This window comes from Lepidochelys kempii, chromosome 10, assembly GCF_965140285.1.
Source record: "Lepidochelys kempii isolate rLepKem1 chromosome 10, rLepKem1.hap1, whole genome shotgun sequence".
In the NCBI taxonomy this organism is placed as follows: domain Eukaryota; kingdom Metazoa; phylum Chordata; order Testudines; family Cheloniidae; genus Lepidochelys; species Lepidochelys kempii.
In genome coordinates, this window is record NC_136389.1 from 45,199,990 (window position 1) to 45,215,541 (window position 15,552).

Here is a 15,552-nt window from a genome sequence, read left to right on the forward strand (position 1 = left end):
GTGACTCAACAATTAGTTTCAGATATTACACAGGAAACAGAAGCAGTCCTTATAATTCAGTTGCCATTATACATGTTAAAAAAGAGAGCTCTCATACCTCCATGGCTAGCAGCAGAAACTTAAAATTTGGTCAAAGAATAGTCCTGAGTTTCAGAACGGAGTCTTTGACAAACCCACCAAAATTGGTTCTGATTTGAGCAAGTTACAAGCTATTGAAAATCAAAAGTTTCCCATCTGTTTTGTTTACTATAGCTTGACCCGGGCTTAATTCCAAAATGCAGCAGCCTTCCATTAGCACTGTATATGCATCACGACAATATCTCACTTCACCATGCCACAGAACTAGTCCAGATGGGACAAAGATAAAATGAATATTCCTGCATCAAAATACCCTTCAGCCTACGGGAAACTGCAGAGGGTTGGGAACTGGAATTCAAGACACCCTCCTTATTGATGTTAATTCTGTGGGTATCATATCCGAATGAGAGGTTACGCAAACTGAGACGAGGACCCAGCTATCTGAAGACATACCTAGTTTAGAGTTTCTGGTCCTGTTTTAACTGTTTAATTGCCAATTAAATGAGCTAAATCAACACGTTGTTAAACACTAGTTAAGACATTCCACAAACAAGTTCCAGAAAAAAAAAGTTTGTTTATCCTTGAGCTCAATTTAGAATCACAGAAATGTAGAGGTGGAAGGGGCCTTGAAAAGTCATCAAGTCTGGCCCCCTGTGCTGATGTAGGGCCAAGTAAACCTAGATCATCCCTGACAGGTGTTTGTCCAACTTGTTCTTGAAAACCTCCACTAACGGGGATTCTCAAGCCTATTCCTGAGAATAAATATTATTATAGTTAAAAACTATGTTTAATCTGGATCTCCCTGCCACAGTTTAAGCCCATTTCTTTTTGTCCTAGTGCCAGCAGCCACGGAGAACAATTGATCACCATCTTCTTTATAACAGCCCTTAACATATTTGAAGACTTACTGAGTCGTGTGTCCCCCGTCCCCCCCATCTTCTTTTCTCAAGACTATACATCCCCTGGTTTTTTTGTTGTTGTTTTACAAACCTTTCCTCAGAGGTTATGTTTTCTAAACTTTTTATCATTTTTGTTGCTCTCCTCTGGAGTCTCCAATTTGTCCACATCTTTCCAAAACTGTAGCTCCCAGAACTGGACAGAGTACTTCAGCTGAGGCCTCACCAATGCTGAATAGAGCAGTGCAATTACCTCCTGTGTTTTACATATGGCACTCCTGTTAATAAACCCCAGAATTATATTAGTGTTTTTCACAACTGTAGCACATTGGTGGCTTATATTCAATTAGTGATCCACTATTACCCCTAGATCCTTTTCAGCAGCACTGCCACAGAGTCTGTTATTCCCCATTTTAAAGGTGTGCATTTGATTTTCCTTTATAAGTGGAGTACTTTGCACTTTATTGAATTTCATCTTATTGATTTCCCATCATTTCTCCAATTTGCCAAGGTCATTTGAATTCTAATTCTGTCCAACAAAATGCTTGCAATCTCTCCCAACTTGGAGTCATCTACAAATTTTATAAGCGTACTCTCCAATTGAGTATCCAGTTTATGGTATATTACACATATTTGTCCAGGAAGTAATATTTGTTGAACGTATGGATTAGTTAATTAACAATTATGAAATGTCTCCTTCATGAATAAAAGTCAATGTGTACTAGAACACAGATGCACAGAGAAACAACTTGGAAGACTTTCTAAAAGATTTAGTCCTGCCGAGGTAAAAGGTCAGAGCCCTCCTGACAGTGTGTAAAGCAGCATCTCTTCCTTACCAGTAGAAGTTTAGGGTAAAGACAGAAAGATGTATGGGCAGTTTAATATGGAGTTCTGAAGATATTTTTGGAGTGCAGTCATAACCTGACTGTCTTTGAAAAATATTGTGAAGGCGTGGGGGTGGGGGGGGAGGAGGGAGGAAGAGGAGGATGCCACAAGGGCTCCTACTTCCCCAATTCATCAAACAGACATGACAACTACCAGGAATGCTCTCTTCATTGATAAATGGAGGAGTGAGTAGGTAGCCATTGGCTCAAACAGTGGTCTTGTAAGGCATTTAAGAACCAAACTGAAGTCTCAAGTTGGGATAGACCACTTGATTTGTGGAAAGAATCTTCCAATTCCCTTGAGGAACCTCACCGCCATTGGGTGAGTGAATATGGAAAAACTCTCTACTGGGAGTGGAAATCCAGGATGGCTGCCAAATAGACTCTAATGGAGCTCAAAAGATAGTCCTTAGCTCTAGGATGTAGTCCAGTACATCTGACAGCAATGAGGATGTTGGTGGAATGTGTTTAAGGTCACTGCAGTAACTGAATCTTATCCATTTGCAAGTAAGTGTAGTGTGTAGACTGTTTTATGCTGTGAAATAGTATTCTCTTTACTGCCTTTGAACAGGTTGGTTCTAATCCTGCGAACCAACGGCCAGCCATGCTTTGAGGTGAAGAACTCAGATTCGCGTGAAGGATCTGCCCATTTTCTTGGGAGAAAAGAGAAGGGGCAGTCTGGAGAGTAATCAGTGAGCAACTAGCTATCTGAATGATGTAAGGGAACCATCTCTATATCGACCAGCTCGGGACTATTAGAATAACCTTGGCCTTGTCTTTCTTTATCTAGACCAGAACTTTGGATATTAGAGGAGTTAGCAGGAACGCATACAGAAGACCCGATGACCAGTGAAGAAGAAAGCATCCCCATAAGGACTGGTGAACCAGCCTGCCCCTGAACTAAACTGTGTACATTTCTTGTTCCTGGCTACGATGAACTAGTCTACCTGAGGGGTGCCAAACTGTTGAAATATGCAGTGAAGTACAACCTTGTCAGTTGATATAAAATGTGCATGACATGTGCATCATGGATCTTTATGTATTTGCCTTGATCAATGGTAGAAATTGGAGACAGGAATATCTCATTGCCCTGCGTTCCAGCAAGCTGATGTGCAGCATGGCCTCAAGAGGTGTCCACCTGCCTTTGGCTGGGAGAGTGTCTACATGTCGTCCCAAACCTAACAGGGATAAATCTATTATAAATATTGCTGGGGAAAGGTGAGCAAAATTCCTGCACAGACATTGTGAGGGTGTTACCACCGATAGAGGAATTCCTTCATGAACGTGGGTATGGACAGTAGATTGTTTAGACTCTCTGCTAGGTGAATTAACTGTCCTGAGCCACCTCTAAAGGCAACTCATTCGCAACCTTGCATGGCCTATGACAAAAGTACCAGCTGCCTTATGTCCCAGGAGTTGTAGAAAGCTCTTGACTGATGTTTAAGCGCTGAACTGGATTGTGTTGACTATACTGAATGGGGCCACAAACTTGCGCATTGGGAGGTAGACTTTCACAGTTATCAAATCAAGGTAAGCTCCTATGAATTCCAACTTTTCTACAGGAGTCAAGATGAATTTTGAATGTTCAGCTGTAGCCCCAGTTCGAGGAAGAGGTCTATGGCCTTGTGATTAACCAGTGAAACTTCTGCAAGAGTGACCTTTCAGAGGCCAATCGTCAAGGTAAGGGACTACCAACATTCCTTTGCTGTAGAGGTGCACCTCTACTACTGACAAATTTCAAAAAGACTCTTAAGGCAGATGAAAGGGAGTACAGTGGAGTCGCGGGAGGGTTAGTTTCTAAAGTTAGCACGTAAGGCGAAAATCACATAAGGAAGGAAGGAAGGAATAAAAAAGGGAGAAAGACTACTTCAACGTAGTTATGCGCAAACCAGAGTGCCTCAGGATGGCCAGGAGCATTGTCTACAATCAGCAACACTTTAAAGTCAAATCCTCGCTCTTTGAGGTACCGCTTGACCTCCGGAATGAAACACTTGTGGAACCAATCCAGAAATAACGCTGCCATCACCCAAGCCATTTTATTTGATTGCCAGAACATAGACAGGAGATTTTTGTTCTTGCCTTTTAGGGCACGGGGATTTGCAGCCCTGTAGAGCTAGTCCGGCTTTATTAAATGCCCAGTCGCATTGCCACAAAACAACACAGTCACACGGTCGTTAGCTGCTTTGAAGCCAGGGGCTTGTCTTTCTGATTTCAAGTGTAAGTGTGATTGGGCATTTCTTTCCAGAAGAGCCCAGTCTCGTCAGCATTAAAAACTTGTTCCGGAAGATAGCCCTTTTCTTCTATGATTTTCTTTCATTGTTCGGGGTAGGCTTTTGCTGCCTCTTCATTGGCAGATGCAGCTTCACCAGTAGTCTACACGTTTTTGAGGTTGAAGCGGTTCCTAAAACTGTTAAGCCAACCTTGGCTGGCTTTGAATTCCTTCTCATCAGAAGGCTGTCCCTCTTTGGCGGGAGGTTTGAACAGCGCGTAGAGGCTAAGAGCCTTTTCTCGCAACATGCTGCCATCGATAGGCACACGTTTATGGTTCATGTCTTCCAGCCATAAGTGTAATGCCTTTTCAGTCTTCAGTAAGTCTTATCACGCACCTGGCTTGTCACCTTAGCAGTTATTGGAGCACTTGATGCCATGGCTTGATAAATTTCTCTCTCTCGAATCTTGATGGCACGGATGCTAGATTTGTTGCGGCCATATTTAAGCGCCACGTTGGAGACAGACATACTGTCTCTCAATAAGTCCAACAAAGCCAGTTTTTCCTGCAGAGTTGGAACAGATCACGGTTTCTTCAGTTGAGCAAGAGATAAAATAGTTGGCTTGCGTTTAAGGGCCAAGTTGTACAAAAAATATGTATCTTTAAACACTAGAATCACACTCAGCGCAGAGAGATGCTTACCGGATTGACGGGCAGTGATCGAACCAGTGGGGGTTGATTTATCGCATCTAGACTAGACACGATAAAATCGACCCCCAAGCGCTCTCCCGTCGACTTCTGTACAGTACTCCACTGCCACTGAGTTTTTTTTTGCTGAGTGCGTATAGTTGAATTCGTGTAAGTTAAATGCGCGTATGATGCGACTCCACTGTACCCTATATCGAAAGTGGTCCTGACCAAAAGTGAAACAAAACATTCTGTGGGAGAGGTGGTAGTTATATGAAGAGATGCATCCTCAAGGTTGAGGGCTGAGAGTCAATCCCCTTGGTTTAGTGAGGGAAGTACTACCATTTTGAACTTTTGTGCCTTCACAAAGGTGCTGAGTAGCCTTAAATCTAGGATGGATCTCCAACCACCGTTTGTTTGTTTTTTGGAACCAGGAAGCACCCGGAAGAAAACACCTTCCCTGTGAGTTGCATGGGAACACATTCTATAGCATGCAAGAGTAGGAGAGTCTATTTCTTGTTTTAGAAGGTGCTCATGAGAGGGTTTCCTGAAAAGGAATGGGGAAGGAGGGTTGGAAGGTGGGAGGGAAGTATAATGTGGAGTATCCTGTGGAGATGATAGCCAAAACCTACATGTCTGTAATGATAAACTTCCAAACTCATCAGCAGTTTCAAAGGTGGTCACCAAGGGGAGGAAGGCAGGATAATCCCGTCAAAACTGTGCTCTCCACAGTTTGGAGCCACCAAAAGGAAAGTCCTCAACAGTATTCTAGACCTCCCTTGGAAATCCTGAGAGCTGGGCCAGAAGGTTTGTCTCATAACTTCTGCCACAGAGAAAGAACAAACAGCACTCTCAGCAACTTCAAGGGAGGCTTGCAGAGATGTTCTGGCAAGAAGCCAGCCTTCTGCAATGATCTCCCGAAATTGTTCTCTGTGCTCTGATGGGAGACGCACAATAAAGGAATTGAGCTTGGCATAATTTGGGTGGATGTATTTCACCATTAACATCTGGTAGCTGGCGAGTCTGAAAAGTAGAGTGGATGACAAGTATGACTTTGTACCAGAACAGGTTGAGGCACTTATGATATTTATCATAGGGCATACATAGATTTAGTGCGGTGCTGCCCTTCCACATTCATCTATCACCTCAAATACCAGGGGATCGGCAGAGGGATAAGAAAATAAAAATTCCAAGTCCTTTGAGGAAATATAGTATTTCTTATCCACTCTCTTGCAGCGGGGTGAAATTGTGGCTGGTGTATGCTAGATTGCCTTTGCTGGGTCTAGGAGGGCTTCGATAACAGGAAAGGCAATCTGTGCAGATAATGCTGTATGTAGGATGTCAAACAGCTTTGATAAGACTCTCTACTCTTCTCAAGCAGGATGTGTAAGGAGTCTGCTGTCCTCTTAATAAGATCCTGAAACTGCTTGAAGTAGTCAGCCAGGGATGGTGGAGGTGGAATTACATCTTCATCTGGGGATGAAGAAGAGATGTTGGCTATGTGGGGAGATCTCTTAATCAGACCTCGCTTCCTGTTCCTCAAAGGTTCAGGTCTCCTGGAAAGGAAAGATGATAGAGACTGTATCTCTATGCCACGTGGTACTCGAGTCCCTTGAAAAATGCTGATTGTAAGCCACCTAGGGATTCCAGCATGGCTGACAAGGTGCATATGACCCATGGGTGTTCAAACCAGCAAAGTGGTGTCTGTAAATACTTCTCACAAATATAATTGGCTTCTTCAAAGACCTCTGGAAAAGTATCCCTCTAGAGATGTGGCAAACCTTTAACAAATTTGAGAAACTGAGGCAAGATCTTAGTCAGAATCCTCCTCTTCCACATTACTCTAGGAGTAGCAGAGCACTGAAAAACAGGAGGTAACAGACGTGTCTGGAGACCTACAGGTCCTTGGTACTGAGAACAGATCAGTACTAAACTATGGTGAGTCATGCATCTTGGACACAGGGAGGTCAAGGACATCAAAATTCCTTTAGTACTGAAACAAACAGTTGTTGGTACTGTGGCAGTGGCCTGAGCAGAAATAATTTTTACCGCTTTGCTCCCCGGACAGTACCAATGACTTGGCGGAGTCCAACATTTTTGAGTCCTTAGGCTTAACTATTCTTTCGGTACCTGAAGAACCAAAAGCCTTGTCGGTATCAGGTTGGAGACCAATTGGTGCTGAAACGGCTAGTGTCATTAGCAATTGCGGCTTCTTCAAGGTAGGTTCCTTACCAGGAGGGCTAGAGGTCCTTATTAGAGAAATCTTGACTTTTCCTCTTAACTGCTCCCAGGGAGTGCACTGCTGAGGCAATAGAAGTACCTGATGTACTTGGAGACTAACGTATTGAGGGGGAGGGGGAGGAATGATGTCTCTGGGCCTGGATCAGAGGCCAAGCGAAGAGCGCTCTCCGTCATGACAAGATGTACTTTCACCTCCCTGTTTTTTCTGGCATTAGATTTTATTGCCAGACAGGATATGCACTTTGAGGGTAAGTGAGATTTCCAGAGGCAACGGATACACCGGGATTATCTGTCATTCACTGGAATTACCTTCTGCCATGATAGGCAGTGTTTAAAAAAAACTAGGAGAACTAGGCAGGATCGCCCAGTAATGTAAAGCTCCAAGGAGGAAGGGAGAAAATTTAAATGGACAATGGTCCTTAAAAACTAGGAAAAAAGTTTGAAAAAGTTTGTTTTTTTTTTAAACTACTGCTCCCACCTAAAGCTAACTAAAACTAGACTAAACTTCTAAGACTATGGAGTCACCGTTGCGTGATGGGGAGGGAGGAGCTGTTTAGGGGGTCAGAATGTCAAAGGCTAGAATGCAATGATGATTCACCAGATCCTTGAGTCCTTGTCCTATACGTTCAGTGCTACTGTCCTTTAGCAGGCTTTGTAATTTGATGGTGTCCATTAGTCTTGGTAATAGAATCAGGATCATGGGCCTTTCTTGTTTCCTGGGAGATTGTAGAGTTCTGCCTTAAATGAAGTCATGCCCAAAGCATGGGTTGTGATGCCGTCAATATTGATAACTAAACAAAACATGAGGTCCAGGGCGTGACCAGCTGTGTGTGTTGGTTCACAGAGAACCTGCGAGGGTCCTACAGAGGCAAGTGAAGAGCTGAGTTTTTGGATTTTTTCATCCACAGCCCTGTCAACATAAATTAAGTCTGCCAGGGCAACATCAAGTCAAAGGTATTATTTCATCACCAACAGCATCAGACAATCTGTTTCCTTGAAGTAAGCTGTTTCTGTTGTCCATGACAACTCTATTGTTCTTACATGCTTTGAAGAAGAGGTAAAGTTCAGAAGGCACTGACCATTTAGTAATGTCTGAGTTATAACTATAAGAGGCCTCCTGACCAGGAAATGGTGGCAAAGCCAGGAGGAGCAAGGCTGAGGCTCAGGGCTCTTTCCCCATAAGAGATGGATCCCTCTGGCAGCCTCCTTACCAGTGGTGGTTTCTGTGCAGTGCAGAGGGGCTGGAACAGCAGTCACAGCCTATCTTCCAAATTTTAGAAAGTGTCATTTTCTTCACTTCTCATTTCCAAATCTTCAGGAATAAATGGCAGTCGCTGTCCTGCTTCCAGGTAAGACTGGGTGTGTGCTGGGCCACCTGGAGGTGATTCGCACCACTGCTGCTGCATTCCCATGCGGGTGAGAGGAGAAGCAGAGAAGGGACCTGACCTCTTTAAGCATGTTCACACTCCACTGTTTCCACTGACACTGATGCAGTATAGGGCCAGCTGGAGCTAGTTTCTACTACTGTGTCCAGGAGGAGTCAATGAGAAGCAAGAGTGAGTAAACATGTTAATGGAACCATCAAGTTTTGCACACTGCTTACTGCATAGCCACTAGATGATCTTGTTACACTCTCTTTTTCCCTCTTCGCATTGCCCACTTTTTGCCTGTCCATGACCTTCATTTATTGCATCATGTCCCATTTATATTGTAAACACTGTGGAGCAGGGATTGTTAGCCTAGCATGTTTTAAGGTGCTCATAAATAGTAACATGATTTTCTAAATCCTAAATTTAGCTTCACAAATTCTTTTCTCTCTAGCAAAGGATTTGTCATTGGACAGCTATGAAAAGCCCTGGGATTAGTCATGTCTGAACTAACTAGATGCCTACAGTACTTATCTATAGGTTCCATTCATTTCAAGGCTAGTAATTTTTTTTCTAGTTAAAAAAAAAAATCTATGCATGAGATCAAGTTTACATAGCTCTTACAAACACCTCTTAAGAATCATCCTCCTGATACCAAAGCGCTGGTTAGTTCTTCCCCCATCGCTTACCCCAAAATGGGAACCCAAGTTGAATTCCTGAACCTAGCTTTTTATTTTTATTATTTTGGTATTTTTATTTTATTCCACTGATCCAGAAATTCCATGCATCACAGACTAGCTTACATACTAACATTCTCAATACTAACATTCTTAGATCCATGCCATTTAACAAGAAGTTATAAAATGCACACTACTACATTCACACAGCCCACTTCTTGTGAGACAGTGCATTTCTTAACCTCAAGTAAAATCACCATTCCGCCAGGCCACTGAAAGGAAAACTGTCCAAATTTTAAGCCTGGAGATTCAAAAGGCATCAGCATTGAAAATAAATGAAAACAAGTCACTGAGAAAAGCTAAGGAAGCAAGAATGAAAACTATATTTCTTTGGGAGAAGTTAGCCTGAGAAAGTAGCATATCACTTTGAGGTTCCCATCTGGAAAGAGGTCAGCCTTTAATATAACCATATGTACCACTTGTCAGAGCTCACATCATACGTTTCCTCAACATCTCAGAGAGAAGTTCCCACTGCACCTGAGTGGCAGTTCTGCAGGACAGCACCAATATGCTCTACTAGACTGGAGTTTCATTATTTCAGTGAGTCTATGAATCTTTGTAATCTATTGGTAATCAGACATCATCATCTATAAGCACAATACATGGGATTTCTGGTATCAAGCTGCAGCTCAGTCCTCCAGTCCCAAACCTAGAGGAGTTGGGAAATGCCATGGAGGACACTTATTCAGCTTCTTGAGGCATACAGCACTGATGAACCACCCCTTCTAGTTCACAAAAGAGACACCAACTAGTTCCAGGAGGAGCTACATCCAGGCCTTCTTGGCTAAAAGAACTGTCACCACACATGAGGATCCCTATGGCTCCAAAGAGGCTGGGAACATCTCAACATTAACATCTTGATCACATAAGTAAATGTTTGGCTTTAAAACAGAGAGACAAGATGGGTGAGGTAATATCTTATTTGCCTAACTTCTGTTGGTGAGAGAAATGCTAATAATACCCCTAATATCCTGGGACCAACAAGGCTACAACAACATTGCTTTAAAACAATAGTTTTAAGTGACCGCCAGAAGTCAGCATTCTTGGTCCAATTGCCTTCAAATTATTCTCAATCCTGTGAACAGAACAAGCTAGTTGATCCAGAAGAAAACCAAGCAGGCTGTGAGTGCTCCTTTCACAGAGTTAGTAAGAAAGCAGGAATAATAGTTCACAACTGTTCGGAAAATATTGCAACCTAACATACAGCTGATACAGAAAAGCAAAACAAAATAGAGATGCAACCCCTTTAACAGAAGCAAAAGCATAAGAGGTGCATAAAACAAAAAGCAAAAGACATTTTCCTTCTGACAGATGCAAGAATAATCTTCAACAAGTTATGCTTTTGGGATCCAAGTAACAGAGAAACCATTTGGAGAGTGATACAAAGATGATATCAAAAAACAACAACATCTTTTATTGAACACATCCCTTGCCTTGGATGAATTTTACTTGTAACAAGAGTAAGCATGTTAACAGTAAGTTTTTTGTGTTGCTCAAAGGTTTAATAAAAAACACTTTTCAGAACAGGCAAAATGGATTTTAAAAGGTATACAAGAGATAAGCCTTCATATGCATTAAACAAGGTTTGCCAGGGAGTGTTCAGAATTCACATCTTTGGGCATACACAGCTGCCACTTGCTGTGGATTTGTTCATGTGCAAGCACTCCAAAACTCGAACAAAGGTAGTCCATTACATACCTGAATAGTCACAGAAAAAGCAACTCTGTAGTTGCAAGGAAATTGTGGCATGTGACAATCACCCCTGACTATCACTCAACCTGCACCAGCTTTTGTGGAATCATGTTGCTTTAACACCAGAGTAAATTATTTAAATTTAAAAGTACTTAAATATTCATTACTTTCTATCTTAAGATTTTAAACACCAATTATGAGATACAAACTCATGTAATGCAAGCCACTAAGACAGCTATATTCTTACCTAGTCTGAGCTCTCCGAAGTTCCCACACCCTATCTTCTTGCCCACTCTGAAATTGGGTCCCACCATAAGAACACCAGAGGATGTAGCAGAACTCGGTCGAGAACCATGCCCACTCCTCCCTGGCATTCCTTTTGTTGTCCGCTGCCTTTCATCCTTCTCCCTGTTTGAATGGTCCATGATCTTACAACACAAAATCTCTGCCAGTAAACTGGCAGAATTGGGAGTACGCACTCTTCTCCTTAGAATAGAAATATATATCCAAAAGTATCACTGAGTCAGGTTACAATACAAGTCATAGAAACATGAAGTTCTTTTGGCACCATCTCCAGACTACTAATGTAGCTCCACAGTGGTTGGTTACCTCCTGGAGAACTCAGTAAAGGCAGATCTTTAGAATCTGAAAAGAAAAAAGGAAATATGAGATTGCAAGAATAAAATCAATTAATGTTTCATATTAAGAAAATAGCTACTGCTAACCAAACGTGGAAAAAATAAGTTTTAGAAAACCTGACATATGAGTAAAGGTTGGGAAAAAAAAAAAAAAAACTAGGCACGTTTAGTCTTGAGAAAAGACTACTGAGGGGGACCTGATAGTCTTCCAATATGTTGAGGGCTGTCATAAAGAGGACTGTGATCAACTGTTCTCCATATCCACCAGAGGTAGGATGAGAAGTAATGGGCTTAATCTGCAGCAAGGGCTATTTAGGTTAGATATTAGGAAGACTTTCTAACTCTAAAGAGTATGTCTACACTACAAAATTAGGTCAATTTTATAGAAGTCGATTTTTAGAATTCAGTTTTATACAAATCGATTGCATATGTTCACACTAAGCACATAAAATCGCCGGAGTGCATCCTCACTACCGTGGCTAGCATCGACTTAAAAAGCAGTGCACTGTGGGTAGGTATCCCACAGTTCCCGCAGTCTCTGCGGCCCGTTAGAACACTGGGTTAAGCTTCCAGTGCCTGATTGGGCAAAAACTTTGTCGCGGGTGGTTTTGGGTACACGTTGTCAGGCCCCGCTCCCTCCCTCCGTGAAAGCAATGGCAGACGATCATTTTTTTCCGGGGTCCCGGCTGCTGGCCCTGCTCAGCCTGCTGCCACGCTTGTCATACCATACAAGCATGGAGCCTGCTCAGCTCACCATCACCGTACGTCTTCTGGTAGACGCGGTACTGTATTGCTACTTAGCAGATCCTTGCCTTCAGGGCAGAGAGTGCAGTAGGACTGATAGCCATCGTATGTCTCCTGGGTGCTCCTGGCAGACCTCGGTGAGATCGATCGGGGTGCCTGGACAGACGTGGCTACCCTCCTCTTAGAGCACTGAATAGGAAAGACTCCAGGTCATTCTCTTCTTTAAGTTTCATCTCATGGAGATTCAGTCCTGCCTGGAATATCATGAGAGCTGGAGGCTTCTGCCTCAGACTGCTCTCCCAGCCGGCAGCTCCGCTCGGTCACACCTGCCCCAGCCTGCCCCTTGCTCCCACGGCTCATGAAGCCTGGACAGTATTAAGGAGGAGTTCAGCTTGTGGAATGACAAATCCAGAATGAAGGATTGCACTCAGTGGGCCATGTTAAGATTATTTCAGAGTCCCTATAAAAGGCGTCACGAAAATTTTTCCCCACCCCTAACAAAAATGTTAATTTATCAGAGCAGCTGAAAGGGTAAGGAACCTGGGCCTATAACTTAGAGAGAGCTTCCATATTATTTAAGTCATAATTGATACAATTCAAAGTAAAATTTCACAGCTTGGTCTGTTCTAAGACTAAAAATGCAGGAGGGAAGTCAGAAAAATGAACAGTGACCTGTTTCCACCAGATTTTGAACCGGGGACCTTTCACACGTTAGGTGAACGTGATAATCACTACCCTACGGAAACCCAACTTGAATGTAGCCCTCGCATGGTACCTATTATACTTTATGTAATGTGTGGTTGTGTATTATTAATAGTTTGGTGTGTCATGGGGCTTCTCCTTTTTTGCCACAGACTTTGCCAAATGCACAGGAATGTTTTCTCTAGCTACAGAAGCTACCTAATGCAATGTCTATATCTATGGCCTTCCTGCTCACAAAGCGGTCATGCCCCCGCCCAAGGCTGACACAGCACGGAGTGCATGTGATGCAGCGACCTGGATCGGGCAGGATCGCTAGCAAGGCATGATACTTTTGCTGTTAAGTAAACACAACAATTCTTTCCTGGCCTCTGCCACTGAATGCCTCCATGCATTAAACTGTGCCCTATCAGCGTGGGAGGACTGCACGAGCTTGGAACACATGTCATCATGAGTGCATTTTTTTTGCCTTCTAATCTGCGATAACCTCAGGGACAGAGATGATAGGGGGAGCATAGAAACATTCTATGCTCTACGATTCTGGGGGGACTGCATGGTCACCTGTGCTGCTGAGTTCGCCACACTGACCAAACAGGAAATGAAATTCAAAAGTTCTTAGGTATTTTCTTGTGTACTTGGCTAGTGCATCGGAGTTCAAAGTGCTGTCCAGAGAGGTCACAATGGAGCACTCTGGGATAACTCCCCAGAGGCCAATACCATCGAATTGCATTCACATTACCCCAAATTCGACCCAGCGATGTCGATTTCAGCACTAATCTCCTTGTCGGAGAGGAGTACAGAAATCGATTTTAAGAGCCCTTTAAGTCGACAAAAATGGGTTCGTCGTCTGGATGGGTGCAGGTTTAAATCGATCTAACGCTGCTAAATTCGACCTAAACTCTTCATGTAGACCAGGGCTGAGGGTAGTTAAGGGAGGCTTCCAAGGGAGGTTGTGGAGTCCCCATCATTAGAAGCATTTAAAAACAAGTTGGAGAAACACCTTGGATGTTTGAGGATGGTCTAGGTTTCCTTGGTCCTGCCCCAGCACAGGGGCCTGGACTTGATGAATTCAAGGTCCCTTCCAACCCTATGTTTCTATTATAGAATTTGACCCAATTATCCTGTATTGATCCCAATAGCTTTAATTAGGCTAAAGCATTTTAGCCCTCAGGAGACAGAAGAAGAGGTTACTTGCCTTCTGAGTAACTGTGGTTTGAGATGTGTCCCCCTATGCAAGGGCAGGCAAACTTTTTGGCCTGAGGGCCACATCAGGTTTCCGAAATTGTATGGAGGGCCAGTTAAGGGAGGCTGTGCCCCTGGCCCCTATCTGCTCACCCCCTTGCTGCTCACCCCCTGACGGGCTCTCCCAGGACCTCTGCCCCATCCACCCCCCCACACTCCCTGTCCCCTGACCGCCCCCAGAACCTCTGCCCGACTGCCCCCCTCCACCACATCCAACCCCCCCTTCTTCCTGACTGGGCCCCCACATCCACACCCCCACCCCCTGACCACCACCCTGAACTCCTCTGCCCTCTATCCAACCCCCGCTGCTCCCTTACCGCGCTGCCTGGAGCACCAGTGGCTGGCGGTGCTACAGCTGTACTGCCCAGAGCATTGCCTGGCCGCCCCGAGCGTTGCGCTGGTGTAGCGTAGTAAATTGCTCTCCATAACTGCTACCGGTAGCACATTCCTATGCGGAGCAGTTTAATACACTACACTGGGAGCATGGCACACAGAGGCTGCAGAGGAGGGGGAACAGCAGGGGAGAAGCCAGGGACTAGCCTCCGGGGCCAGGAGCTCAGTGGCCAGGCAGGAGGGTCCCGCAGGCCGGATGTGGCCCGCAGGCCGTAATTTGTCCACCTCTGCCCTAGGGGTGCTCCACTGTAGGTATATCCACGTCCCTGGACCTCAGACTGATCTGAGGTGCAGGGACATGGATACACCTACAGAGGAGCACCTATAGGGACACAACTCAAAGAAGAACTATGTGCTGCAAGGAAAGAACAGGAGAGACTTGATGCATTATTAGCAACGTGCGGGTTAGCAAGATTCTTCTGGAAAGAAAAGCAGGACACTACTACTACAAGACAGGTACTGAAGGTATAACAAGACAGTACTTTTCCATGCAGAAATATTGTTCAAGTTTAAGCTCAGTCTTTAGACTGGGAGTATCTGGAAATTTTGGGATACAAATTTGGTTCTGTAGAAAAAGTCAGTGTTTCCTTAGGTTTCAGAGTAACAGCCGTGTTAGTCTGTATTCGCAAAAAGAAAAGGAGTACGTGTGGCACCTTAGAGACTAACCAATTTATTTGAGCATGAGCTTTCGTGAGCTACAGCTCACTTCATCGGATGCATACTGTGGAAACTGCAGAAGACATTATATACACAGAGACCATGAAACAATACCTCCTCCCACCCCACTGTCCTGCTGGTAATAGCTTATCTAAAGTGTAAGGAGAGTGATCACTTTAGATAAGCTATTACCAGCAGGAGAGTGGGGTGGGAGGAGGTATTGTTTCATGGTCTCTGTGTATATAATGTCTTCTGCAGTTTCCACAGTATGCATCCGATGAAGTGAGCTGTAGCTCACGAAAGCTCATGCTCAAATAAATTGGTTAGTCTCTAAGGTGCCACAGGTACTCCTTTTCTTTTTGTTTCCTTAGGGTACATCTTCACTATC

The 15,552-nt window shown here is 43.9% G+C and overlaps 1 protein-coding gene across 13 annotated transcripts in view; it reads right to left on the reverse strand.

The window, feature by feature from the left end:
• Positions 1-15,552, reverse strand: part of CSNK1G1 (casein kinase 1 gamma 1) — a 258,375-nt gene that overhangs the window by 162,881 nt on the left and 79,942 nt on the right. For all 13 annotated transcript variants that reach the window (XM_073363225.2, XM_073363224.2, XM_073363223.2 and 10 more), the window contains one exon: positions 11,039-11,436. In XM_073363225.2, the coding sequence (XP_073219326.1) occupies positions 11,039-11,216 (178 nt within the window). In that variant the 5' untranslated portion in view covers positions 11,217-11,436. The remainder of the gene's footprint in view (positions 1-11,038; positions 11,437-15,552) is intronic.